The 26089-nt window shown below is 42.7% G+C and overlaps 1 protein-coding gene across 1 annotated transcript in view; it reads right to left on the bottom strand.

Annotated features, from left to right (window-relative positions):
• The window catches only part of inhbaa (inhibin subunit beta Aa), a 29150-nt gene extending 5565 nt beyond the window's left edge, over window positions 1–23585 (bottom strand). The window contains exon 1 of the mRNA XM_079259894.1: window positions 22418–23585. Coding sequence (XP_079116020.1) covers window positions 22418–22955 — 538 coding nt within the window. The 5' untranslated portion in view covers window positions 22956–23585. The remainder of the gene's footprint in view (window positions 1–22417) is intronic.
• Between the last annotated feature and the right edge of the window lie 2504 nt (window positions 23586–26089).

Here is a 26089-nt window from a genome sequence, read left to right as displayed (position 1 = left end):
GGTCGGCAGGGTCAGACTTATTCATCAGATGGTGAATTCGGCCTCCCTGTCAGCTTTTTCGGAAAACCTCTTTTACAGGACTGGCATTCAGTTTGTAAATGGACCATAAGAAAGCCACTGATGATTGAAGTTTCCAGCCACTTTTTGACTGTAAAATACTTTAAAAAGAGCTGGAAGTGCCTGAGCAATAGTCCAAAACTCAGTTTACAGTCTTATAAAAGGAGGAAAACTAAAAGCTCTGTGTGGTCATGCTTCATGAAAAACGTCTGCCAAGGCTGAGAATTTCCACATGCATGTGTTGGTGTTTTTAACTACAAATATCTATTTTAGAAAAGCACTAAATGGAATATTAATCCCAGAGGAAATTGTTCTGTGGCTTTATTTCTTTTATTTTTAAGTTTACTGGATCTACAGTCATCATGGCAGCATTAAGTCCTGCTTTACGAGAGAATTACAGAAATAAAGTGGTAATTTGAAAGACAGATCGATTATGGTAAAAATCTGGTGACTTTGTGACTGTCGTTGCACAGACTGACATATTAAACCCTAGTTTTGTCTCCATGACAGTCGCGAATCCAGAGCTGAAATCACTGAACTGAATCAGTGATATAATGCTTCTATTGATATCACATTTCACCTGATTATTATTTATACATGCATCCAAATTTGGCACAAATTTAGACTTTCTCATCCAGACAGGCTTTTGATCATGTCTGTAAAACTCCAAAATGTTCAAATTTGTAAAGACATAATGTAAATTCCAGATTCTGTCCTGTTTGGTTCTCCTGTGCCTGGTTCAAATCAACTGCTTGAATAATCCTGCTAATGAGGCCTAAGAAAGCTCACTGCCTCACCAAGACAAATATTTATTTTGACGATTTTAATGAAACTTCTCTCTTTTCTTTTTTTGTTAAATTGTCTTTGTGTCAATAGGTGAGGTTACATCTGTTGTACAGTCATTTGACAGACGCTTTTAACCAAAACAAAGATATCAAATAACTTGTCACACATGTGTTATGTACTGTTAGCGATTTCCTGCCATGAGGCCAAAGTGCTAACCACTACTCCACTGTGCTACATGTGGAGTTCCCCAAGGCACCATTCCAGGGCCTCTTTTGTTTAACATCTCTGTGCTCCCACTGGCCCAGGTCATAGAGAACAACAACATCTGTTGCCATAGCGACGCAGATGACATGCAGATTTGTAGTACAGGATGCTGAGGCCTTGTCCAGGCTTCTGGTAAATGCACTGAGGAGATTACTGACTATCTTTGTTCCTTAAATTTTTGTTTGATAAACAAAACAAAAACTGAGACACAATTAAAGATCAGCATAGAGAGCTTCATGATATATACCTTAAAACTACCAACCAGGCCAGAAATCTGGGTGTGGTGATGGACTCCGGCCTCAATTAAAAAGAAAAAAAAAAAACATGAAGGGAGCCACAGAGCCCGCCTACCATCACCTTGTAGTAGAATATATCAAGTGTAAGAGACCTGATGTCACGACAGGACCTGGGGAAACTAGTCCATGCTTTCATCTTTAGTCAGGCTGATGACTGTAACTGGGTCTTTTCAGGTGAAACCTGTCAGAAACCTGCAACTCATTCAAAACTCTACTGCCTGAGTCATCTCTAAGGCCAAGAAAGTGGACCACCCAGTCCAGTTTGGAGGTCTTTACCCTGGCTGCCTGTCTGTCAGAGGATGGACTTTAGTTCTGTTGCTGGTCTATAAAGCTGTGAAGAGACCAAAACACATCAGTATGAACCTACCAGACCGCTCAGGTCATCTGAATCTGGTCCTTTGTCTTTCAGAATCAGAACCAGACATGGAGAAGCTGCATTCAGCTTCTGTGCTTTTTCTAATCACCCTGAGGTTGAACTTCACTACACAAATACGCTCTCTTTGCTTTGCCTCGAGACAAGATGGAGCCCATTTGACCAAATTTCGAAGGTGAAGTTTCATCTTCTTTGCTTGTTTCAAGTCATGTCATGAATTTCCACTATTTCATATCTAAAATATGATGTAGAAACCATTTGTAATGATTTAAGCACTGAGAGCTTCCCATCTGCAGATGTTTTGGTGAGAGCACGCTCGGGTGGAGAGCCTTACAGCAGTTATCAAAATGTTTATGTTCAGCTGGTGTGAAAACAAATGTTTAAAATGAATAATGTGAAAGTTGCGTTCTTGGAGCTGAAATATTCTTTTAAGACCGTTTTGCGCAAGTCTTCACTCCCTGAACATCTTCAGTGGAAGGGCGGCGTCACCGGCAGAGAAACAACAGAAACTACGGCGAAGTCTGATTCCAGAAGTTGCTCTTCATCCTGTTATGGTTTAATTTACTTACTGCTCTCATCTGACAACAAGGAGCTGAAATACTGAAGGATTTAACATATTTTTACTCATAATTTTCAATATTCTTCCAGCTTCTTGCTGATCAACACTCACACATCTCTGAGCCTGTACTTTGCTTCGTAGAGACCTTTGAGCCAGGCAGCAAGCTAATCATCCACCATCGTTACATCTCTTTCCCCGTCCCTCTGTCTCAGGAACGTCTCTCACTCGTGGGCGTCCATACAGAATCTCAAAGTCACGATTTGAGAGTTTATGAATGTCAGCAGCAGAGATGCTCTGTTAAACGGTGTGAATGGGCGGCTTGTGTGTGTATGAGGAGGCGGACGGCACTTTAGCGAGTCCATTAGTGCCGTTCAAGCGCCAATTTGGAGGCGATTATCTCACTTACATCATCATCACCTCCGAAAGAATGAAAAATAAATGCCCTGTTCATTCATCCTTTCTGAGAATAGTGCCTGTGGTGTTGTTTTAACTCCTGCAGCCTTAAAACAAAGACAGGCATCCTTTGTAGTGTTGCAGTTTGTTTGGCGGCAAGACTGCTCTTATTATAGTCTGGTGATGCTCTGTTTGCACCGTATCTCTCTTTGTGCTCCATGAGTGTGTTTCACATGAATAAAACCATCCTGCTGCATCAAACCGACAGCTGAAAGTTGTCCCAACACAGCTTGGTTTCCATCTGTTTGACTAAAAACCACAGTTGGAGAAAGTTCTCTACCTTTCTAGTAATTTCTAATGCCATGAATTGGCTGCCAGTGATGTAAAGGAGTCTGAAGGCCTGATGAGACACGACCCGCAACCCTGTACCAGCTGTAGCATTCAAGGAAATAGCATTGAAATTTCATATCAGATGGTTTTTGTTGGAATATTTGGGCCAGACAACCGGAGACAGTCAGTCATGTGCAAATATTAACGTTGGAAACTGCTCTTTAAAGATTGTTAGCTTTGGGATTTACTGAGTTGGTTCCACCTCGGGCCCTGTGCAGATGTTTCAGCCTTTAAAAACCTGAACAGGATGTGCAGGTACTGTCATCTCATAAACTCCACCTCAGAGCCTCAAAAAGACCCCAAATCCCTCTGAAGGGGCCGTTACCGTCAGCAGCAGAGGAAATCCTGGCTCCACAGTGTGGCAGCTGTCACATACTCCCAGGAGGTTTTGGCTGCCCAGCTTGACTCTCACAACTGAGCTACACCAGGTCCAGAAATCCAGAATTTCTCAGGCTGGGAAGCTGAAGCAAGATGATCTCTGCTTTGGAAAACAGGCTAAATGCGATCTTCTGAGGCCAGTTCTTTTTGGAAAACAAGTTCTGCAACAATCTGGTTTTGCTCGTGGAGGATGTGTGTGCACGATGCAGCACACACGAGGCCGAGTCTTGATCTGGAGCAGGAGAGCGCACAAACAGATTTCACTAAACCTGAAGGAGAAGTTATTGGAGTTTGGCAGAAGAGAATATTTGAACATTTTTCATTTTTCTCATGAACTTCTGCTCTTGGTTTAATGAAAACAATCTGCGGCATGCATCACATGATTGTCCATCACTGAGTGGAATTTTGAAGCAGGTCCAGATGCAGATTCAGAACCTTGTAACTATTCAATCATCTCAGTAATGTGCAGCTTTGGCGCTGTTTGGAGCACTTTTGCGGGCACCGTTACGACCAAAACAAACATAAAAATAAATATTTCTAAAAAATAATTCCATAAAATTGGAGGAAAAATCTCTTCAGTGTGATTTGGTGCCGCAGCAGTTGTGGAGCATAAAAGCAAGAAAAGGATGAACGGCATGAAGCTCGCTGTTGGCGAAAGCAGCCAATGGCTGCATGGAAGGAAAGAAGTCCGTCCAAACACTGGCGACGCTGCATTTCTTTTACCTAAACTTCATTACCAGGAGGAGCAGATGGGACATGAAGTTCCAGCAGCTCTGCAAGTCTTTACCTCGCAGCTCATCTTTCTCCTTCCTTCACTCTCTCTGTAATCCTCCTCCATTTGCAGAAGATGGATCTTCACAAACTGATGTCTCAACAGCTCATAAAAACTCATTTCTGGCCAGAACTTTTGTAAGTGGGGGAGTGTGTGGATGAAAAACTGAAAAACATGCACAGTTGTCCTGCAGAAACCTATTTCATCATCATTTGCATCTATTTTTTTATCTGCATAAAACATAAGGTGGAGCTGGGAAAAAAAAAAAAACCCACAAAGCTGGTTTTATTTCTTTCAGAAACAGTTTCTGACTTGATTTTAGCTGGTTTCAATGTCGTCATTATTACTTGTATCCTCACAATGTCCAGTAAACGCCACCAAATATCCATCAAAATCTGAGTTAAATGAGCACAATTCAGATTATACCATGAAAAATCATCATACATCAAGCCAGGATGAATGATGCCAAAAATTCCTATTAGTTTATGGTACTTTTTCATCGGTACTGATATTGATACTTTTTACCCCTTAAAGAAAAAACACACGTTTTCGATTATTCTCACTAATGCTCCAGCAAAATGCAATGTAAAAGAAATACTTTTAAAACAATTAAAATGATCCTGATGAGTAAATTAAACAAACAAAAAATTATAAAACTGCAGATTATTATAAGATAATTCACATTTATAAAATGGAAAATTAAAAAAAAAAAAAAAAATCAATATAATTAATTAAAAACAGAATGTGCAGTGTTTACGTCGTCAGCCTGAAAAACATCCCCTGAAGCCCCCGCCGGCCCTCGCCGGCCCCCACCGGCCCCCACCGGCCCCCGCAGGGCTCAATGACTGATGTTATTTATCAGACAGAGAAGCTAACCTAGCTAAATGAGATCTTGCCAATAAGTGACACGGACACTGGTTGGGATGTTATTAAAAGGTTTCTGGTTTATAAATGGCATTCAGTCCTCTGTAATCCCTCTGCAAACACGCTGGAAAGAGATGAATTTGTGTTATTAGACGCCTGAAAGTTGAGGCGCCTCTATCAGTCGCCCCGCTGCATGGACTTCCTCAGCTCCTAAACCCGCAGAAGCTTTCTCAGACATGAACGCTGCCAAAAGCTCAGACTTGGACATCTTCAGAGATATTTGACTAGTTGAGTCTCTGCCAGTTCAACAAGGTTTTTTATTTGTTGATATTTTCTAATAATCGTTTAAACGTCTGGCTCCCGCCTCTCATCTGCCAGTGTTTGGCGCCGTTACTGACAGATTAACCGATGCTGAACTGTTTAACCAAGCGTCCCGACCGCTGAGGATGGAAATAAATACGACGGTTTGAGAGAAATGACCTGAAAGCAGGAAAGATTCAGACCAGAAGCAACGAAGGGACTTTTTCTAACCTGTTAACATCTGACCCATCTAACGGAAATCTCTCATCTCATAAATGTGACGTTTTTATTTGATCTTTTATTAATATATATATATAAAAATTAAAAATGAAAGAGTTTTCTGCCCCCAGGGGCAGAAGAAAAGTACCAGATTGTTTATTTCAGGGTTTTGGGGAAGGTTTGACTATAAAGTGATGAAATAGGTCTTTGACAAATATCATATAAAACCCAGCATGAAAGGGTTAATCCTCCGGCTGCGAGCTGCTGCAGGGCCCTCGGTTCTGAACGCAGCGCTGACCTGCAGCCTTCTCTATCTCCCACAATGCACCGAGACAATCAGCTGTTCATTGTTTATCAATAACTGATCACATGACCGGTCCATGTGGGATCACCTGGCAGGCTGAAGTGGGAGGAGCCTGAACTGTGACTCCACTAATGCTGTTGAGATGAGTGTGTGAACACACCCTCCATCCTCCTGTTTCTCCTGTTTACACACAAACACACACAGTGTCTGTGTGTAAATGTGTGTGTGTGCCATTGTGCATCATAATCCCTCCTTCAGCAGATGAGCTGTGTGTGTTTCTACTAATGTCGAAGCACAAAAGGTGGATTTCAGTCTGTAAGAAGTGGATGGAAGTCTGGAGGCTGAACTTTTCTTCTCCAAGCTTCATCTGCAGCTCAGAGAATTAAAGGAGATCTGCCGTTTGCACAGCTGGTTCTCTCTTTCTCACACTCAAATCAGACAAATACCTTCTGCTTGTGCTTGGAAGAGGCCGAATCAGGAGGCTGAGACGACGAGCGGGGGAACGGAGGCGGCTGCAGGTAGAGGATCCCATCATCCAAACATCCTGTCCCGCCTAATGGCAGCTTTAATCTGAAGCTGCGTCTCCTCTCGGCCTGCCGGTTTATATTAAAGCGATGCGGTCTCTTCATCTCTGCACTGCTGCTGCGTCTCCTCGCTGGAAAAACATTTCATCTCAGGCCTTCAGAGCGGACCTGATGGAACAGCTAGTTCCAGCACAAACAACTTCTCCTCCATCTTTAACCCACAGATACCAGACTAGTTTATCCCACTGGGAAAACTAAACCAGTACAGACAAACACCGCGTGTGTCAACATGCAGTTTGGAAAGGATCTCATGTGATCGACCTGTGAAGAACATGTGAATCACATGTGCCAAGCACATTATTAACATTTAATTTTTATATTCTTAACATGTGTCGGCCAAATGGGATTCACATGTAAATCACAGGTCATCTACGTGTGATTCACATGCTTTTCAAGTTTCCTATATGTGGTTCACATGTTCATGTGATTGACATTTGCTTCACAACTGATTCACATGTAGCTGACATGTGTATGTAACTATGGAGCACATGTAGTTAACCAGTGTGAATCATGCGAAGAACATGTTCTTCACATGTGATTCACATGTTCAAATGTTTATTAGATGTTTGCACATGTAGCTCACATGTGCATGTAAATTTGGAGCACATGTGAATCACGTGTGTGGGAATCTCATAAAGAACATCTTCACATGTGGATCACATGGAAATGTAGCATAGAAACACATGTGCACGTACACGCGGTTTTTCTGGAAGGGAACATATTTGGGTTCATCTTCTGGAGATATTTAACTCAGAAACTCCAGTTTTTCTCGTCCGAGTCTGAATCCACTCAGGATTTTGCTGATTTAGAGAATTTATCGATCACAACGGTCATGTGAGAGACCAACCAATCAATCAGACAGGAAGGTGATGATGTCATCTGACAGCTGTACAGCAGGAAAACCGGAGATTATTCAGTATTTTAGGGTTAAATGATTTATTTTATTCTCCGAACACTGAGTGGTGATTTTCTCCAAACTGAAACCAGAGATGTGATTAATCCACCTCCCATAAGCCTGTTTGTATAAAATGACAGAACCTTTTATTGACCTTTTAATTTGTCTTCTAGGAATTTCTTAAGCTTTACATGTTCGGGCCTGTTTTACATGAAGAGTACCGCAGTCCAGCCTTCCTTCTGTCCTTCCAGTTTACATTAGGAGGACTCAGCGGGCTGGGTCAGTGACAATCGCTTCATCCTCGTGTTTATCAGCTGCAGTTTAAATATGCTCGGCGTTAAGTATGCTCAGAGGCATTGACAGAGTCCCTGCTGTGAGAAGACATTTAAAAGCTCCAGGAAAGTCTAAATATTTATGTAAAGGTATCATAAACATGACTTGTTTCATAATGGTAGAATAGCTTGATGCATTAAACTTGGGACAAATTAACAATGTGAAATCCTTCTTGAAAATGACGAATGTCTGCATTTTATCTGGATGTTATGACATTAAGGTTCGTCTGACACATTAAAAGATTTTGGTTCGTAGTGAAACTTTGGCCAGACTACAAGACAAGCATACTGGAAGCCGCCCTAAATGGGCATTTCTATCGCTTATAAGTGAAAGAAACTATAAGGAGACATTAAAGCAGCCGTCTGTCTGACAAGAGGAATGTCCTGAAAGCAAAAAGAAAGAACTTTTGTCTGTCTGAGACACTTTTAATAAAAACTTCTGTGTATGGGTGGATCAAAGCGCAGAGAGGGAAAGAAAAAGCATGAAGATCGTCACGCGTTGGTGCACAAATCCAAAAACAGCAAGGGGACACTCAGTGTTTTCATCTGTTCTTATTTAAGAAAATTATATTTAACAGTTGTTACAGTCACTTTAAAGTTTAGTGGATGAGACAGTTTATCCTTTAGAAAAACAGCCAGAAATGTGACGATCCCCAACTTGTACGTTAGGATCAGAGGATGACACAAAGCAAGTCCATCCTCCACCGCGGTGAGTTAACCTGAGGTTTCCGGAAAAAACTCCAAATTGTGCCAAAATGGTCATTTTGGAGATTTGAACTAAATTGTCTATCATAAATCTGCTCTCATTTACTCGATACATTGTTGTAAAAGAATATTTATTTTCATCCTGGAAGTTTGTTTTGTTTGTTTTTTTTTTTTTTTAAGCAAGCTTGAAACATTTTTAATTTGTGCTTTGTGCCAATGTGATTTATTCTTTACCATTAACACATGTACTAATAATAATACATGTGTTTCACATTTACATGTCACCAGATGCAACGTAGGGTCACGTGACCAGTTTGTTTGAAGTCAAAATGGCTTCTGGATGACTTCTGTCCTCTTCTGAATGAGCAACAGCTCCAAAACGCAAAAAGATTTATTAGACCTACGCCGTCTGGGCTAAACACCATGCAATGGCCAGACCCTCAAATCGCGGTTGTACTTTGTTGAGAATTTAGAGAATTATAGCTTTTATTTTAAGAAAAACTGTAATGAAGACACAGCCAGAGAAATGTCAAACTAAAGTCATGATCAAGTGAAAGGAAAACGGGACAATTCCAGCTTAACTCAACGGGAGTAAAACCTTCATACTATCTTTCAGATCACGGCGAGGCTTCGGCTGGCATCGGCAGCTGCATGTGGAAAGAGTCAAGTCAATTTTCCACTGAGACAAACAGAAGACAATATGTACAGCTCTGCAGATACCTGAAGGATTTTAGAGCTGCTTTTGGCATTGTTTTGTTTGAGCATCTGTTTCCCTTTTTGTCACTGAAGCCAAATGGAAGCACTGTGCAGCTTTCAGAAACCACAGGGACTGTAAACACTGCCAACCTGGCATTTATAAACCTTATTAGCAACAGCAATGCACTGCGGATATTAGTGATAATGCAGAATGAGGTAAGCTGTGTTTCAACAGAGGTGACAGACTGTTTCCTTGGACGGTGGTCCCAAACAGAGTGATATAATAAACTCCAGAGCTGCAAGGAATAACAGACTAACAAAGCAATGCAATGACGAGGCTCTGCTGTGCCTCTCTGGTCTGTAGAAAAGAAAACTGCTTCTTCTAAACTTCACCACTTGGCACAAATGCAGCAGCCCTGAGGCTGAACTGTGTGTTTTGGTCTAAACTCTCGTTTCCACTGATTTCTTTTTGACTCATCTTCACTGTCTTTGTTAGAGAGCTGGTAAATGTGACCAATCCTAGTTTCCACCAGACGCCACGTTTCAAAAGCTCCACTAAAAATACACAGCTGTATCATCTAGGGTTAGCTGTCTCATCTGTATTGTGCCAGTCAGCCTGCAGTAGATGCTCTTGACAGGAGGTCACACCAAAAAAGGAATAAAATACTGAGAATGTGATCATTCAACTAAATAAACACCAACCAAGTATCAACAGCTGCAATTGCAAACTGAAAACAAACCTGGACGAGAAAAATAAACAACTGTGATGGACATCCACAGGGGGAAAATTGAAAGATCCAGGAGTTACTCTAGGAATATTTTAATGTTATATAATTTCTGGGAAGACGCTGGTCAGTTGGTGAGTTTAACCTCATTTCCACCTGCATGTGTGGGCCAGGACCCTTTTTTTGTTTATTTGTAGGATGCAAAAACTGGGAAGCGTACGCATTCATTAAACCCGAACTGGACTACTTTTTGGGACCCAGTATCAGTTTAACCGATCCAAATCAAAAGGGTGGAACTTGACATGCTGAATTTCTTTGTTTAGCTGAAAAGAAAACACCACTTCCAGTCCAACCTGGAATGAAAGCGAAGCAGGAATGACTCTTTGTTGAGAGCAACAGATTTTTTGTTGAATAAATCTCTTTAAAATGGCGTTACAAAAGCATGTGTGGACGTCCATGTTTTCCTCAGGATCATATGAAAGGAAGAGGTCCAGAAAGAACTGGAAGAAGGAAGGCCTAGCGCCGCAATGGCGCTGTTACATACTCTGTGTATCTATCGCTAACTGGCTGATACACCGGTCACGGTCAGCTGTAGGAACACAGTGACGTCACTGTTAACTGACCCGACCCGACTCGAGCCGCACCCGTTTGTGGAAACAAGGCTTTTGTTTGTCGGCTCAGACTAGAACCAGCTGGTGAGTCATTTCAGTCTTTGTTGGGCATTTGGTTTCACAACTGATGAAGACACGATGAAGTTTTCTGGATTAGATGAAAGTTTTTTAGTTTTTTATTTCATGTCCTCTACAACAGCAATGAAAACTGTTTATTAAGTGTAAACAGAAGTTAAAATTTTGTGCGAACTGATGATCTGTGACACTGATTTGCTTCTGTCTGGTAGAGGCCACATGAGGAACTGAACTGTGGCGCTTCCAGAACAAGGCTCAACCGCTTGTGGTGGAGACAATCCTCCATGAGATGAAAACCAAGATGAGGTTTGGAATATGAGCCGGAGATGCTCGTGTCTGGAATTACTTAAACATCTGCAGCAGGGTTTGAATTCATGTTTGATCAACGAGCTCTTGTGCTGGTTACTCTTCATTATCACTTTGTTTCTGGAGTGTATTTTGGATCGGATTGCAGTTTGTGGTGTTTTTACTGCTGCTGCCAGGCTGCTTTCTCTCTTGAAGACACAATAAAATGAAATGAAACTGGAGAACGGGCATTTAAGATTTTCAGTCTGAGCTGTAGCTATGTGTCAGCTGGTCTTGCTAACCATACTGTCCTAGCATGGTGTTGCTAACAAATATAGTAAAGTGATTCCAGCAGTAGAAGTTGACTTCAAATTCAGCTTGAAACACAAGGACAATAACAAACACGCGAGCCATTCCAACATCAAACTGACCTCAGTTGCTCTGTCTTCTTAAAGACCTCATCTGTCATGTTTGTTGTGGGCTCCACAAAGTGGCATGTTTTTCATTTTCAAACCACGTCTACAAACCAGATTCCTCTCTGGGGACGGCAAAAACTTTAACTGAATTAGAGTGGGAGTGCCATGATGCTGCTTTGTCTGTGGAGGTTCTCAGGCTGGTTTATTTCCAAAGAGATAAGTCATAAATACTCATCTCTAAAACAGCCAAATGTCAAAAATCCTTAAATTTCTAGCTCTGAACAAAGAGACTGCTCAAATCAAGCATCCAAATATGCATCTGCTGACTAAGAATTTAATGACATCTATGGAAGTTTGCCACCAATGTAAAGCAAAGTCAGCTAGCATAGAAGCTAAATGAAGTCATTGTGCTCATTAATGCACAAAATCTGTTCATTTGGTTTCTAATTGTCTATCATTTGATTTATTTGAAACATTTCTGTTAAAAATTGTTGTTTCGAGTCCAAACGTTCTGATCTTGATAGCAGTTTTAGATCAACGTGAAAAACGCAGCATTTCGGCTGTTTATACTGAGCTTAAACTGCCACATTAGGAGGCTGAAGCCAAAAAAGAAGTAAAACCAGCAGAACTAATGTCATATTAGGACCTCTACACCAAGGTGAGGCCATTTTGGGTCCTGAGAGAAATTTCTGGTTTCTAAAAACTTGCAGCAATAGAAGTTGAAAGTCATACAGTGAAACTATCTGGGAGCAAACCTGGAGGTTTGTGACCATGTGTTGCATCCATGCCCAGAAGGAATCCAGTGCTTTTTTTTTCTCAGGTTTTGGTCCCAACAGTTTTGTGGTAAATTTTAGGCTTTCTTTACCGGCTGCGTACTGAGCAGTTGACCATTTTGGACCAGGTTCTGGTGCTGCAGCCAGTCCAGAACTTCAGTTTAGTTTCAACAACCGGAGAGCCATCACGGAGCCACAGATGTTTTAACATCCCCAGTTTAGTTGATAAAAGCAGTTATAAACAGAGTGTTGGAGAATGTTCTGTGCAACACGGGCCAGCATTTCCAAATGCCGAGCAGCAAGCGTTATTCACACGCACTGTTTGGAGCAGGATCTACAAACACCAGCTGCTTATAATAAAACAAACAGCGACTGTGAATGTTGCTGTTTGCTACGCTGGGCGACCGGCATTATTAAAATATTAAATATGAAAGCAATGCCAAACATACGTTATTACACCACTTTTTTCTGTTGGATTAAATAAATCTATGCTGGGAGTCTTAGCTGCCCCCCAACCTGCCCTGGCTACAGATGTAAACGGTTGTGCTGGACCAGAAACGGTTTCGTGCTGCTGCAGGACTGGTTTTCCTGTGCTGGAGCTTCTGAGACCAGTCCTTTCATAACCAGCTGGAACTGCTTTGGAAAAGGGGCTTGTGCTCACCAGCTGGTCTCTAATGATGTCTGGCTGCTGTTTGCCGTCGAGCAGGACATCTACAGGCGTGTTTTTTACAGCTGCCCGCTGTGGCAGAAAACAACACAATGAGAGTGAAGCAGGAGTTAAACAGTAAGCTGAAACTCAGTATAAAGCTCCATAAAGTTGGAGCGGAGCTGTACATTCAGCCCATAACTCCCACCGCCAGAGGCACCTCCAATGCTGCGTCCACATTACAGACATGTTTGAAGAAGGTTTGCAAGAAATAAAACTGGGACTCCAGTTTGTGATAAAAAAAAAAAAAAGCAAGAGGAGTTGCCGAGGCTAAGACGGTTTATTCCGCTCTATAATTCCCGACGATCCCTCCCCCGCCCTCACACCGTCCTCCCCCCTCTGTTTGAAGTGGCCACGCTGCCGCTGCCTTCCTGTCCTCCCCGATTCCTCCCAAAGGGACAACGAGCTGCAAGCATCTTTTCATAGCAGCCAACACACTGCTGGCTTTGTTTTAACGAAGGCAGCACATGATTCAAATTACATGTGGGATTATAAACTCTGAATTATGGCAGACGTTCACTGTTATAACAACTTTTAGCATCAACAGCAGCTCGGGCTTATTTTCTGATAAACTTGTAGAAACGCTCATTTCAAGATGAATTCTGAGTTCTGTAGTTTCACAGATTTGTTCTGATTAATCAGAAACAGCAGATATTTATATTAAATGATGGGAATTCATCATTTTATTGATGCAGTTTTGAACAGTTTTTACAGAAAGTGTTTCCTTTACTGGTTTAGAAGTTTGGTAAAATTAAAATAGTGTTATAAGAAGCAGAAATTGCATCCCTCCGTCCCGGCTACCATCTCCTGCTAGTTTATTCTCTTTCAGTTAAATATCCTATGAAGCATCGGTGAATTATGTCACAGTGGTGCCGACTGGTCACCACAGCAGAGCAGCTGAGGCTTCAGATTATTTGCACTCATGGTTCAGAAACCAGGGCTGCGAAAACAAGCAATTGTTTGGGATAATTATTCAAACTAATTTGGCAAAAATGTCTGGAAATTGCTAGAAAATTAAAGTAGGAGAGATGTTTAGGCATTCGAATTGTGTCACATTATCCATCTGACCTGCGCTGCTTGAGTTCAAGGACGCGTGAGATCTCAGTTCACCACAGATTAACTGTGCATTGGATGGCGGCAGGTGTCTGTTCGGGTTGAAACTTTCCTCCACTCAGAAAGGTCCTCTGATAAAATCAGTTTTCTGATAAGCTCTCATTTCTTTGTGTCTCTTCCGAACATCCAGACGTCATTGTGATCTTTTAAAGTGTTCTTTATCAACAATTCTGCAGTTTTCTGAAGGAGTAAAAACTTTTCTTTTCTGCTTCAAGTTTTATTTTCAGTCCCGTACCAGAATATTCTCAGAGGAATTTGGTGCATGTGTTGCTTTTTAAGTCGCTATACTGTGAACTATGAATTATTGAAACATAGTAAAGATTCCTAACTCAATAGATGAACCAGTGTTGTATAAACAAGTACCAGGCTAACTTAGCAAGGAACCAGTCTTAAACTGGCTTTTCTGTCACCAGCTGCATTTCCATCACCTCTAGAACCGTAAAAATCTAAATATTGCAAAATGAAACTGGTAATGGAAACTCCTACGTTTAAAAAAACGTCTTAAATAGTATCACTAAAATGTTTTTAAGGTCTCAGGAGGTGGTTTTTCTAGATGTGTTGATGTAGAAAAATATCACAAGTTTGCAATGGAAACACTTCTTGCACATTTACACGTCACAGGACGTGCTGTAGGGTCACATGACCAGTTAAAGACGGCGCAGTGCGTTTCAATGGAGGACACTAAAAATCTTTTTTTTTTTTTTTTTTTTTTTTTTTTTTACAAATAATTAAATAGAAAAATATAAACATCCTCCTTCATAAACTCCGAAACAAAATATTTTTGTATCTATTTTTATCTCCATCTTCTTTAAAGTGAAATCTGGCAGATGGGATTTTACGAGAACTGCGACTGATTTGAGAGACACCGTTTGCTTGAAACGCCTGCAAATTACAACTATAATCTGCTGAAATATCACTTTTATTTTGTGAAAACACAGCTACTGGGACAAAATTTCATTAGTTGCATGTGTGAAAAACAGCAAAAATAAGAGAACAGCAGCAGGCGATTCCCAAAGCCAGAAAACCATCCCAGCATGGTGTGCCACGTGTCTTTCATAAAGTTGAGGAAACTGGACTGAAGAAGTGTCAAGACAGAAGAAATCTGGACGCATAATCCATCTACTGTTGGCTGGTCGATGTGGTCTTTATGGACAGAAGGAAGGGAAACGGGAAAAAAGCTGAGATTTGCACATGACACAAGAACTGGACTGAAAATCAGTGACAACAGTTCTGATGGAGGGATGGATCCTCCCCAGAAGCTGGAGCTCAGCAGTAAAAAAGCTGTGTGGGATCATCTGGACAGAGAACAGAACAAAACGAAGCCAAAACCCAAAGAAGAGCTTTGGAAAGTCCTGGAGAACTTTTCCCAACGACGATGGAAAGAAATGTCTTCCCTGTAACTGTATCTGGTGACGTTAAGCAAGATGAAGTCCTGCATCTGCTGGGGATTAAATGCAGCGGCTTATTAATCCCCGATTTATGTGATGGATAGTTTTTAATACACAATGACTTGAGTCATTCCCGATCGTCTGTATCTACAGATTCCTTTCAGGCGGCTTGTGTGTCTGTGCAGCAGGTCTGCACACAATCTGTAGTTGTTTACTATCGAGTGATTCATCTTTCTAGGCGTAGAGCTCCTCTGGTGGTTGGTCACACATCAAAGCAGAGCCAAAAGATGTGGTGGGATGACGACGAACACAAGCCACCCTGGGATTCAAACCAGCAGCCTTCTGCTGCTTTGACACGACCATGAACACGCCGTCGGCACGGACACGGCGATAAGGGGAAAGCGCAGACGATGGTGATGAGAGGAAAGTGGAAGACGGGAATAAACAGAAGAGAAGATGGAGTTATTGCCAAGAAAAAGATGAGAAGGAAAAGGATCAAAAGAAAAGGAGAGTGGTGGAAAAACAGGAGGAAGGGAAAGAGAAACAGACGGGTGGGTGGGACATGCTAATTGTAGTTTATTTTCATATGAGACAGATGTTTTTGTCTTCCTATCAGCTGCTTTGATTCAGTTTCCTCTCGGCTGTCGGAGGTCAGGGAAGCGACCCCGAGCTGGTCGCTGTGTTGCCAGAATAGACCCAACAATGACCGGTTTATTCTGTCTGCCAGAGCGGCCAAGGGTATACGGAGGTTAGAGAGAGAGCAGGCAGATGAAAGTGGATTGTGGAATGTCGCTAATGATGTGTTCAATTAAGTTCAATTAGCCTAATTGTCCTCTGTGTGTGGTGAGAGACAGGGGGACGAGGGGGGAAGATAAACAGGAACGGAGGAGAGGATTTTTAAACAGAACAGGCTGATGGAAAGAAAATGGCAGACAGATAGATATTGTGTCAGAGCTGCTAAATGCAGGTCGACACTTGGTTTTCGCCAAGAATCCAGTCATCCCTCCGCTCCTTCACTAACCATCGCCATGGCCCGAAATAATTACCGAGCCCCCTGAATGCGTCGGTTATTCCCAACAAAGCCGAGGACTGGCTGGGTGCAACGTATTCTCACGGCGGGTCAGGTTACTTCTTAGCAAAACAAGCGGCTCATGTGGAAAACAGCGAGCTCATAGACGGCCTGAAATAAGCCGCCGCGTTCGTCTCAATGTAGGACAATGGTTTTCTGAGCTTAAAAAAACATGTAGATTGTTTTATGTCCAGATTAAACACGAGTTAAGATGGAGAACTGTTGGATGAAAGGTGTCACGAATCACAGGTTTCTATTCCTCTGCAGCCCAAACCCAGTTGTTCCCATTGGCCACAACCCAACATTTGTAAGAGCAAGGTGCCTCTGTACTTTGAAGGGTCACATGGATGGGGTCACCCAGCCCTTCGGGGTGGATGTAGGGAACCGTTTGGATGGCAACATGACCACTAAAACCAAAGAGACACTGAACAGAAAGGTCATAAAGAGAAAACCGGTTTAGGCATAAATGGTCTGGTTGAAGCATTGCAAAGTTTAAATGGATGAAAAGTAAATTTGCCTCTTCATGGCGGATAGATGGCATCAGGAACTGTCGTACAACTGAGTTGCTTTAGTTCTAACTGGATTGGATCAAACTGGACTGAAAATTCAGCATTTTGTTTGGTGAATTAGCATCAAACATACGAAGCTAAGTGGAAATATGCACGTTTCATCGTGGCATCGTGTTCATATTTTCTTTGTCCTGCGGAATAAATCAGCACATAAATTCTTTTGGGAAACTGAAGTGAAAACTTTGAGTCGTTCAGAAATCCACCAACACAGTGTTTCTGAAAGGCAGCTCGCTGTCTGCCACGTCGCTTCCTGATCCCAGCAAAGTGCTTGAAGAGGGATGGAGGAGACTCACACGGCTGATCCGACTCGAGTTGGAGACCAGCGAAGCAAAACTAACCTCAACTCTATAATAACAGCAAATTTATTTGTTTAAAGTTCCAAAAGGAGGTAAAATAAAGAAATGATTTCATAAATATTAGTCAGTGTACATCAGATGCATGTTCCTGCATCATACGTCCTCCTTCACCGCTACGATGTTTATCTCATCTGAAGCTTCCTTTAACGTCTCATTTACTCGCATTCGTCCTGCACGGGGGGGTTGCCAGGTCTGGTGACAAAAACAAGCTACTTGCAGAATAAAAACACGTCCAGGAGAAATATTCTGCAGAAATAAGACTGTGTGAATGAAGCTGTGAAGAAATGACCTTCTAACACTGTAATACGTCTACATGTTCCGCATAGTTTGATTAGATTAATATTTACTGTTTGTTATTACTTATTCATGATGCAGAAAGCAAATGTTTGATATTTCAACCTTCAGCTGCTCCTCTGAAGTCGACAGGCAGATAAAGGATTTAGAGCTAATTCAACTTGAACACCGAAGTGAAAAGCAGAGAAGTTGAAGTTGACGTTTCTCTAAACCTCCTCCTGCTTGTTCGACGGCCTTTCTGTCGGATGAAGGCGAGTCTCCACATCATTTTTACTCAACTTCTGTAAATTCTGGTCAGCAGGAATGTAAATAGTTAATCAGCAAATGTTTCTTTATGTAGTTTTCAATGAGAAAACACTTCAAGATGTTGGAAGAGTTAAAAGTCCCGTCTAAACCACAAGTGTTTGTTCTAGTTTCCTGACACCAGCTCTGCAAAGCCTCCGTCCAGAGCGGGGTGACGGATGGTTCACCTTAAACGCCTCGCCAGCCGCCGTGGAAAGGGAGGGCATTAAGGCCACGTCGCTTTCAGAGAGTCAGTAAACGTGTTGGACGCCGCCGCCTGATTGTGCTGACAGAAAGAGGCTTTCTGCGGCTTTTTACTGCCTGGTTTAGTCTGGGAGTTTACAGCCGCAGCTGGCAGAGAAAAAGCTGTAAACAGCCTCTGCAGAGCAGCAAACAGCAGCCGGAGATGGTTGGAAACAATCTGCTGAACAAAGTGGAGCACTTAGCTGCTAAAGAGGAGAAGACCCGGCTTCGCCTGATGGACACACACACCACCACCACACTGAGGACTGGCAGTGTGTTAGGGTGTACGGCTATATATGGAGGCTCAGGTATACATTTTCTGAACTGTATCAGAGGAAATTTACAGTTTTTTACAGTTTAATTGTATTTTTCTTTGTTAAATCTGGTCAACAAGTTGCTGCCTGGTCTGATGCATCGTAGCTCTTCTGGATGATTTCATTTCTGTTTGATTCAAATTTAATCATACGTTACTTATTGTGTGAATGCTTTTAAGCATTCACACAATAGTTTTCCTGTTTCTCTTTATTCACGTTTATTATTGTGTGAATGCTTTTAAACATTCACACAATAGTTTTCCTGTTTCTCTTTATTCACGTTTATTATTATTCTTCCGCCGTTTTTCGGTCGTTCACTGCTTCCGCTAGGTTCTATCAATTTCAACAAGTTTGGTATCAAAACGTTCAGCTCATTCAGCAGAAGGTGGGAAACAAATTTTCTACTCTGTAACTGTTTTACTTTTTAAAATATTCTACTTTTTCTACTTTTTTTCTACCATTGAAATGAATGGAAACAGCTGAAAATTCCACAAAAACTTTCGCCTTTTCAAAACGCTACTCCTTCCACAAATTTTCACCTAGAAACACCATTCAAACTTTAAACAAGTCACAAGAAATTCAGCTATTTAAAAATTACTTTTCTTGTCCATATGTTCTACCATTTTTGAAATATCGCAGTTTTAAAATCATACAACTTTTTTCAAAATCAGATTTTTGCTGTCACTCTAGCTCCACTCTAAATTTTTTAAAACTTTTCGCTCCTCGAACAAATTCTCATAACTCCTGAAGCTTTTGCCCTACAGACACATATTATACATCAAAACCTTGCAAATCTTCCTGGCTTTAACTCAGTCAAAGAATGAAAGAGCTGGGATCTACAGATTTTGAACTACGGCCCTCCAAGCGACCTAAAGTCTGCTTTTTCCCCATTCAAGCTGTCATAGACAACAGAAAAAATGTCCTCTCAGCTCCACTTTTTTTTTTTAACTCGCTGTCATTTAAATTCAGTTCGGTCTAGGATCAAATAAATTACATCCCTGTGTTTCTGAAAGTCTTCTGCCACTCACGGTGAAAGAATTATTTTGATATCTGTTACGGTTTTCGTGTAACGTCGAGCAGTTCGGAAGGCTCACAGAGGGTCTGCGAAGCAAAAAGTCTCCCCCTCTCAGCCCCAGCGTGTCATTTTGGAACTGCAGTGAGTGAAGGGAGGGGCCGTTGTCATGACAACTAATTGGTCAAAGGTGTTCAGTGATGATTCAGCACTGTTAATACAGAGCTGTTTATGTCCTGTTACTGCACAGATCTTCCTCTCTGTCTGCTTCCTGTATCTGATTTGTGCCCTGATTAGTTTACCTGTCCACTACCTGTCTCATATATGTGTTCTGATCAGGTTATCTGTCCCCTACCTGTCTCTTCTGTGTGTCCTGATCAGTATACCTGTCCCCTACCTGTCTGCTTTATGGGTCCTGATCAGTTTACCTGTCCTCTACCTGTCTCCTATGTGTGTCCTGATCAATTTACCTGCACTCTACCTGTCTCCTATGTGTGTCCTGATCAGTTTACCTGCACTCTACCTGTCTGCTATATGGGTCCTGATCAGTTTACCTGTCTTCTACCTGTCTCCCATATGGGTCCTGATCAGTTTACCTGCACTCTACCTGTATCCTATGTGTGTCCTGATCAGTTTACCGGTCCCATACCTGTCTCCTATGTGTGTCCTGATCAGTTTACCTGCACTCTACCTGTATCCTATGTGTGTCCTGATCAGTTTACCGGTCCCATACCTGTCTCCTATGTGTGTCCTGATCAGTTTACCTGCACTCTACCTGTCTGCTATATGGGTCCTGATCAGTTTACCTGCACTCTACCTGTATCCTATGTGTGTCCTGATCAGTTTACCGGTCCCATACCTGTCTCCTATGTGTGTCCTGATCAGTTTACCTGCACTCTACCTGTCTGCTATATGGGTCCTGATCAGTTTACCTGCACTCTACCTGTATCCTATGTGTGTCCTGATCAGTTTACCGGTCCCATACCTGTCTCCTATGTGTGTCCTGATCAGTTTACCTGCACTCTACCTGTATCCTATGTGTGTCCTGATCAGTTTACCGGTCCCATACCTGTCTCCTATGTGTGTCCTGATCAGTTTACCTGCACTCTACCTGTCTGCTATATGGGTCCTGATCAGTTTACCTGCACTCTACCTGTATCCTATGTGTGTCCTGATCAGTTTACCGGTCCCATACCTGTATCCTATGTGTGTCCTGATCAGTTTACCGGTCCCATACCTGTATCCTATGTGTGTCCTGATCAGTTTACCAGTCCCATACCTATCTCCTATATGTGTCCTGATCAGTTTATTAACACCATTTCAGGCTTCAACACTTGTACTAATGGCTTCCGCTTGATAGTAATTTCAGCTAAAGGCTTCAACAGGGACATTTCAGCCATGTTGAACTGTCTTCCACTCTTTTCAGTTCAACTTTCAACCCCTTTTTACTCCTTTTAAACACCATTTCAGGCTTCAACACTTCTACTGCTTGCTTCATCTTCATAGATAGTTCAGCTAAAGGCTTCAACCAGGATATTTCAGCCATTTTTTTTCACTTATTTTTTGCCATGTTCAACTGTCTTGCACTCATTTTACAACCTTCAAACAATTTCTACACCTATGTGCATTACAGTTTAGCATTACAGTTCAAGCTTTCAGCATGAAAGCATTCACACTGCTGTTCTGCAAGAACAGCAATTTTTCTAGTTATTAAACATTTTCTGTGTTCATCATCAGTTATCATCTAAGTTGGAGTGTGTGTTTGTTAGAGGAGCAGCATGTTCCCTGTAAGACAGAACTCGGGGTGGTAAATCTTTCAGTGTGAGAGGAGTTTCTGAGGTGAAGCACCGCAGGTAGAAATCAGTTTAAAATGCTTTGAAAAGGAACTTTCTGTCTGAACTTTGTTTCTCTTTTCCGAACTTTAGCTGGGATTGAGCTCAAAGAAAAAGTTCTGAAAGGTTTGAAAGAATCTTTTTGGTTTTTTTTCTGAGGAGAAATTGTCCAAAGCAAACGGCCCCGGCGTGTTCTAACCTGTTCTAACCTGATCCCCGTCAGCATGGTGTCCCTGACGCCACACGTTTCATTCTACCAGCTCGGATCAGCTGCGTCTCACACCACGCTTCTCCACAGAGAGGAGCTCTTCAGGCAGCTTTAGATTCTGTGTTTTCTTTTCACTAAAGCTGCTCCGTTCAGCCTGTTTGCACAGATCCAGTCCATAAAAATCTTTTCCATCTGCTGTTCCAGACTCTCGCCTACAGAAGGCCAAACTGCAGCAGCAGAAAATCCAGAGGAGGACGCAGACGTCAGAGTCCCGCCCACACCGCCTGATTGACAGGGGAGATGCTGGAGGTAGGAATTCAGCAGAGGAAGATGCTGATCCTGTGATGAGTCGAGTTTGTGTCACTATGAACATTCAGGTTTTGGAGGAAAATCTTCTGAACTTGTAGTTTTATGTTTGTTCGGCTAAAACGAGGTTTTCTACGATTCAGCTTCGTTCTTCACAGCTTCAGGCGACAAGAGAACTTCCTGAGAGACGAGGCGAATCCGAGCGTCAGGATAACGTTTAAACAAAAGGAGAAAAAAGTGGGATGCGTTCCGCCTGCGTTTGCCGACACACACACACACACACACACACACACACACATACTGGTTTAAAGGCGTTAAAAAAGGGTCAAAGGTGACGCTTAACAACAGACCTGCAGCCCCCAAATCTCTGACTCGCCCTGTCGCTGTTCAAAAACTGTTTCAGCACTCTTCAGAAAACACACACACACACACAGGCGGTGACACACAAATCCCCTCTGACTATAAGTAGATAATGAGGTATTCTCTGAAAACAGCAGGAGGCAATTACAGTGGTAAGTGTGTGTGTGTGTGTGTGTGTGTGTTTGTATGTGTGTGTGTGTGTGTGTATGTGTGCGCGCGCAGGTGGAATTAAGCAGGTGGACATACACATACACAGATGGAGCTGCGTTTTCATCTTGAACACAAACACACACACGAAGCTGTTGGGACTCACCGGCCTCGGCGAAGGTGATGATTTCCGTTGTCTCTGGTGCATCGCCGCCATCTCCAGCCCGGACTGCCGCCACCGCCGCTCCTCCCCCTCCTCCTCCTCCTCTTCCCCGACCTCCCCTCCCTCGCACCTCCTCCTCTCCTTCGATTTGCACGCTGCCGTCGTCTGCCACCCGCCCCACGTGAAGCTTGCGCAGGGCGTTGAGGAGTGCGGCGCGCGGCACCGGCCGGGTGATGTTGGGCCGGGCCTGCAGGTGCAGCATGTTGAGGATGTGCCTCTTCACCGCCTCCACCACATCCTGCTGAGCCGCTTCCTCCTCTTCCTCCTCCTCCCGCTCGTGTCCCATGCCGCCGTCCGCCGCCCCATCGTTTCTCCGCATCCTGGCCAGGGCACAGGACGGGCAGTGGGAGCTGGCGGCGGCGTCTGGATCGACGGTCAGGGAGCGAGGCTGGAGCCTCGACACTGGGTCCGAAGATGAGCAGCAGCTCTGGACCTGGACCAGGACCAGGAGGGTCCAGCTCAGTAGAGGTAACACAGACATGATGGCAGGAGACACCTGATTGGCTGCTGCACTGGATTTGAAGATGCTGTCTGCTGCAGACGCACAGACGGAGCCAGAAAAGATGAAGAAAAGTCTAATTTCTGACAAAGTGAATGAAAAAAACGAGTCCTGGGTGAAGGAAAAAAAAAGAGTCCCTTCCTTCTTCTGCCTTCTCTCTGTCTTACTGTCTTTGTCTTTCTCTCTCGTCCTCTCCTCAGAAGTTTGGAAGCTGCAAAGTTCAGCACAGCTCGCAGTCCACCTGCGAAACGGAGGGAAAAAAAGCTGTAAAGAAACGAGAGAGAGGACGACACAAAAAAAAAAAGGAAAAAACACAACGGCGAGGGAGAAAATGAGTAATCCTTATCTTTTTTGTCAGGGACAGATGGCTGCAAAATGTGGAGGCGTCACAAGAAAGAAAGAAAGAAAGAAAGAAAGAAAGAAAGGACAAGAAAAAAAACAAGGAGAGGAAAAACTCTCAGATGTGATGAATGGATGAAGGAAAAACTGGTGCAGGAGGATCCTTGTTCCCGGGGTGAAGTTGCTGCAGAGTGTGTGTTCTCAGAGTGTGTGTGGACTAAGTTATCCCAGACGAAGGGAGTTCCTCTCTCCCTCTTTACCTCTGTTGCTCCCTCCCTCTCTCCCTCTGTGAGAGTTGAATGCGTTCTCTCGTTCACCAGTTGAATGGTTTTAGCGAAGTGGGCTGGACTCCCTCTCTCCTTCTCGCTCTCGTCTTTCTTTCCCTCCCTCTGCTGCTCTCCTCTCTCTCGCCCTGGTAGCCTCCTACCATAATTATACCTCCCTCCTCCCTCCATCACTTGAGTCTCCTCCCATCTTTTCAGTGACTCATAGCACTTTTACCTTCTCTCTCCCTCTGTTTGGCTGTTAATGGAGCGAAGCTGGGAATCCTTTATCCCTCCTCCTCTGTCCTCCTCCCACGGTCGGCTGTGAATGAGTTACGTATTAAAAAGGGGAAAATCTAAGACGAAGTGTGACTCTCCTTTCCATCTGGTATCAGTTTGTCTGTCTGTCAGTCAGTCATTCTGTCTGACACTCTGCATGTGTTTTGTCTTGTTGCTCCAATCAACGCTTGGTCATCGGCTTGGTCCTCTCACCTCATCGTGTCATGGCGAGGATTCCTGTCGTCTTCCCCAAACACGACCCCTAAAACCGATCAAATACAATCATCAGTCTGATACACACTCGCTGTTCCTGAGACGATGGTGAATAAAAGGACCAATCATAAGACAGCTGGTTGTTTTGGCTGTTTGGTTACATGTTAGATTCGTTCTCCAAAGAGAAACTTGGCCTCGTCTACCATCTAGGAGGTTTGGGGTCTAAATGCCACAGATTCGTCACAGAGTTGGTTTAAACCAAGCAGCTTCTGAAAAGTTAAGTAAATTTGTGAAAACAGGCCGACTCTAAAACCAAGCCACAGACCAGCCTAAAACTTTATGGACAAAAGAACCAGATTTGTAAACCAAAAGGTTTGGGTTATATAATGGACTTGTGTAGTGGTGAGAGCTGTATGGGGTTTAATGGCGAGGGTCCTGCGGCGCAGCCCTATGGCTGTGATGCAGGATCTTTACCTGTCCTGATCTGGTTGGTTTCCAGTGGTGGTCTTGAATCTGCTAGCTCCTGGTATGAACAGGTCCTCACAATATCTTCTTGGCAACAGCATCAGGCCAGATGTTTACTTTTGGCATGAAGAGTGCTTTTAAAAGTGTTTCAAAGAAATTCCAGAGCCTGATGTCCAGTGGCTTGTCCTTGAGTCTTAATCAGATCCAAAGTTGGCATCACGATGGGATAAATCCATTCTTTGTAGTGTGTATAGAAATGTGATGCTCTGGATCTCAATCATCAGAGGAGTGAAAATGTCACACGAATGACTCTTCTTTGAAAGAAACTCCATTTAAGTCAGCTGAACAGGCATAAATCAAACCAAGTGACAATACTGCAGCTGTAGAGGAGCTGAACCCAAAAATACAAGGAAGTGCAAATGTGGTCCAAAGGCAGAACAGGAAGTGATGTCATGGCTTAAAAGTCCTTTTGATGTTTGGTGGTTTTTAAAGAGATTTCAAGAAAGGACTTAACTTTAATTTAGAAAGATTACCACTGGTTTCCAAGCTAGTTCCAACACATCTCTAATGGATTGCGAAGGTCTGTGTCATCTATGGCTGTCCAATCAGAAATGCCTTGGAATAAACAGGATTACCCTATGGGATCGAGCAGGATCTAAACAACTGACTGTTTCCTTCTCATGAAGTCTTAAGCAAGAATTTCATTGGGATTTATTAGTTTCCAAGCAGGTTGTGAGAATGTTTCCAGTTTAACCAGAGAGGTTCTGGTGGATAACAGGAAGGTTAATAAATCCTGAAGTGGATTCTACAATGGTCCCAATAGGTTACTGGTCTTTTGTTGAATCACAGAAAAATAATCAAGAGGACTGAGGTTGTAAAGACTTTATGGGTTTTTAGAAAGTATGATGACTTCAGAGAGACAACAAAGTTGTTCCAGGTAAGATCTGAGTGAATTATGATGATTTGTACAGGTTCTAGGGTTCGTTGGCTGTTCTAAACAGGAAACAAAGTGAATGTAAAAGTTCATAACCATATTTTAAACTACATTTTTAGGCAGTTTGATTGACACACTGCTGTTGCACCTCTCCCGGATGCCATTGTTACCTGGTTAGCCATAGCTTGTAGGTGAAGTAAAGATAGGAGGTAAAAGATTAACAAGCTTTTATTGTGCTAAAATCGGATATTCACAAAATCAAAGATCCTTTTTCGAGTTAATTAAATAATTAAGGAGTCATATAGTTAGTCATATAGAAAAGAGACATGATTTCAGAGGCCAATCTGACAGCCTGAGCATCATAATGTGACCCTGAAAGAAAACTGAATGGTCTGATTGGCTCAGAGAAACCAGACCACTGGCCCACTTCTCTGTTACAAATGACGTCATTTAAAACACAACAATCATCTTAAAATAAACCACAGTGACTTAAAACAATTTCCTCCCCAGTTTCTGGCTAAATATCTGGCTCATCTTTGTTTTTGCTTACTTTGCCGTTGACAGCTCATCCCAAATGTTTTTATTCACAGAAGTAGAGAAGCTTTGGAAAAACACTTGCTCAG

Source organism: Telmatherina bonti (assembly GCF_933228915.1).
Source record: "Telmatherina bonti genome assembly, chromosome: 20".
NCBI classification, from domain to species: Eukaryota; Metazoa; Chordata; class Actinopteri; order Atheriniformes; family Telmatherinidae; genus Telmatherina; species Telmatherina bonti.
The sequence above is the reverse complement of the archived record's forward strand: the minus strand, read 5'-3'. Positions and strand labels throughout refer to the sequence as shown.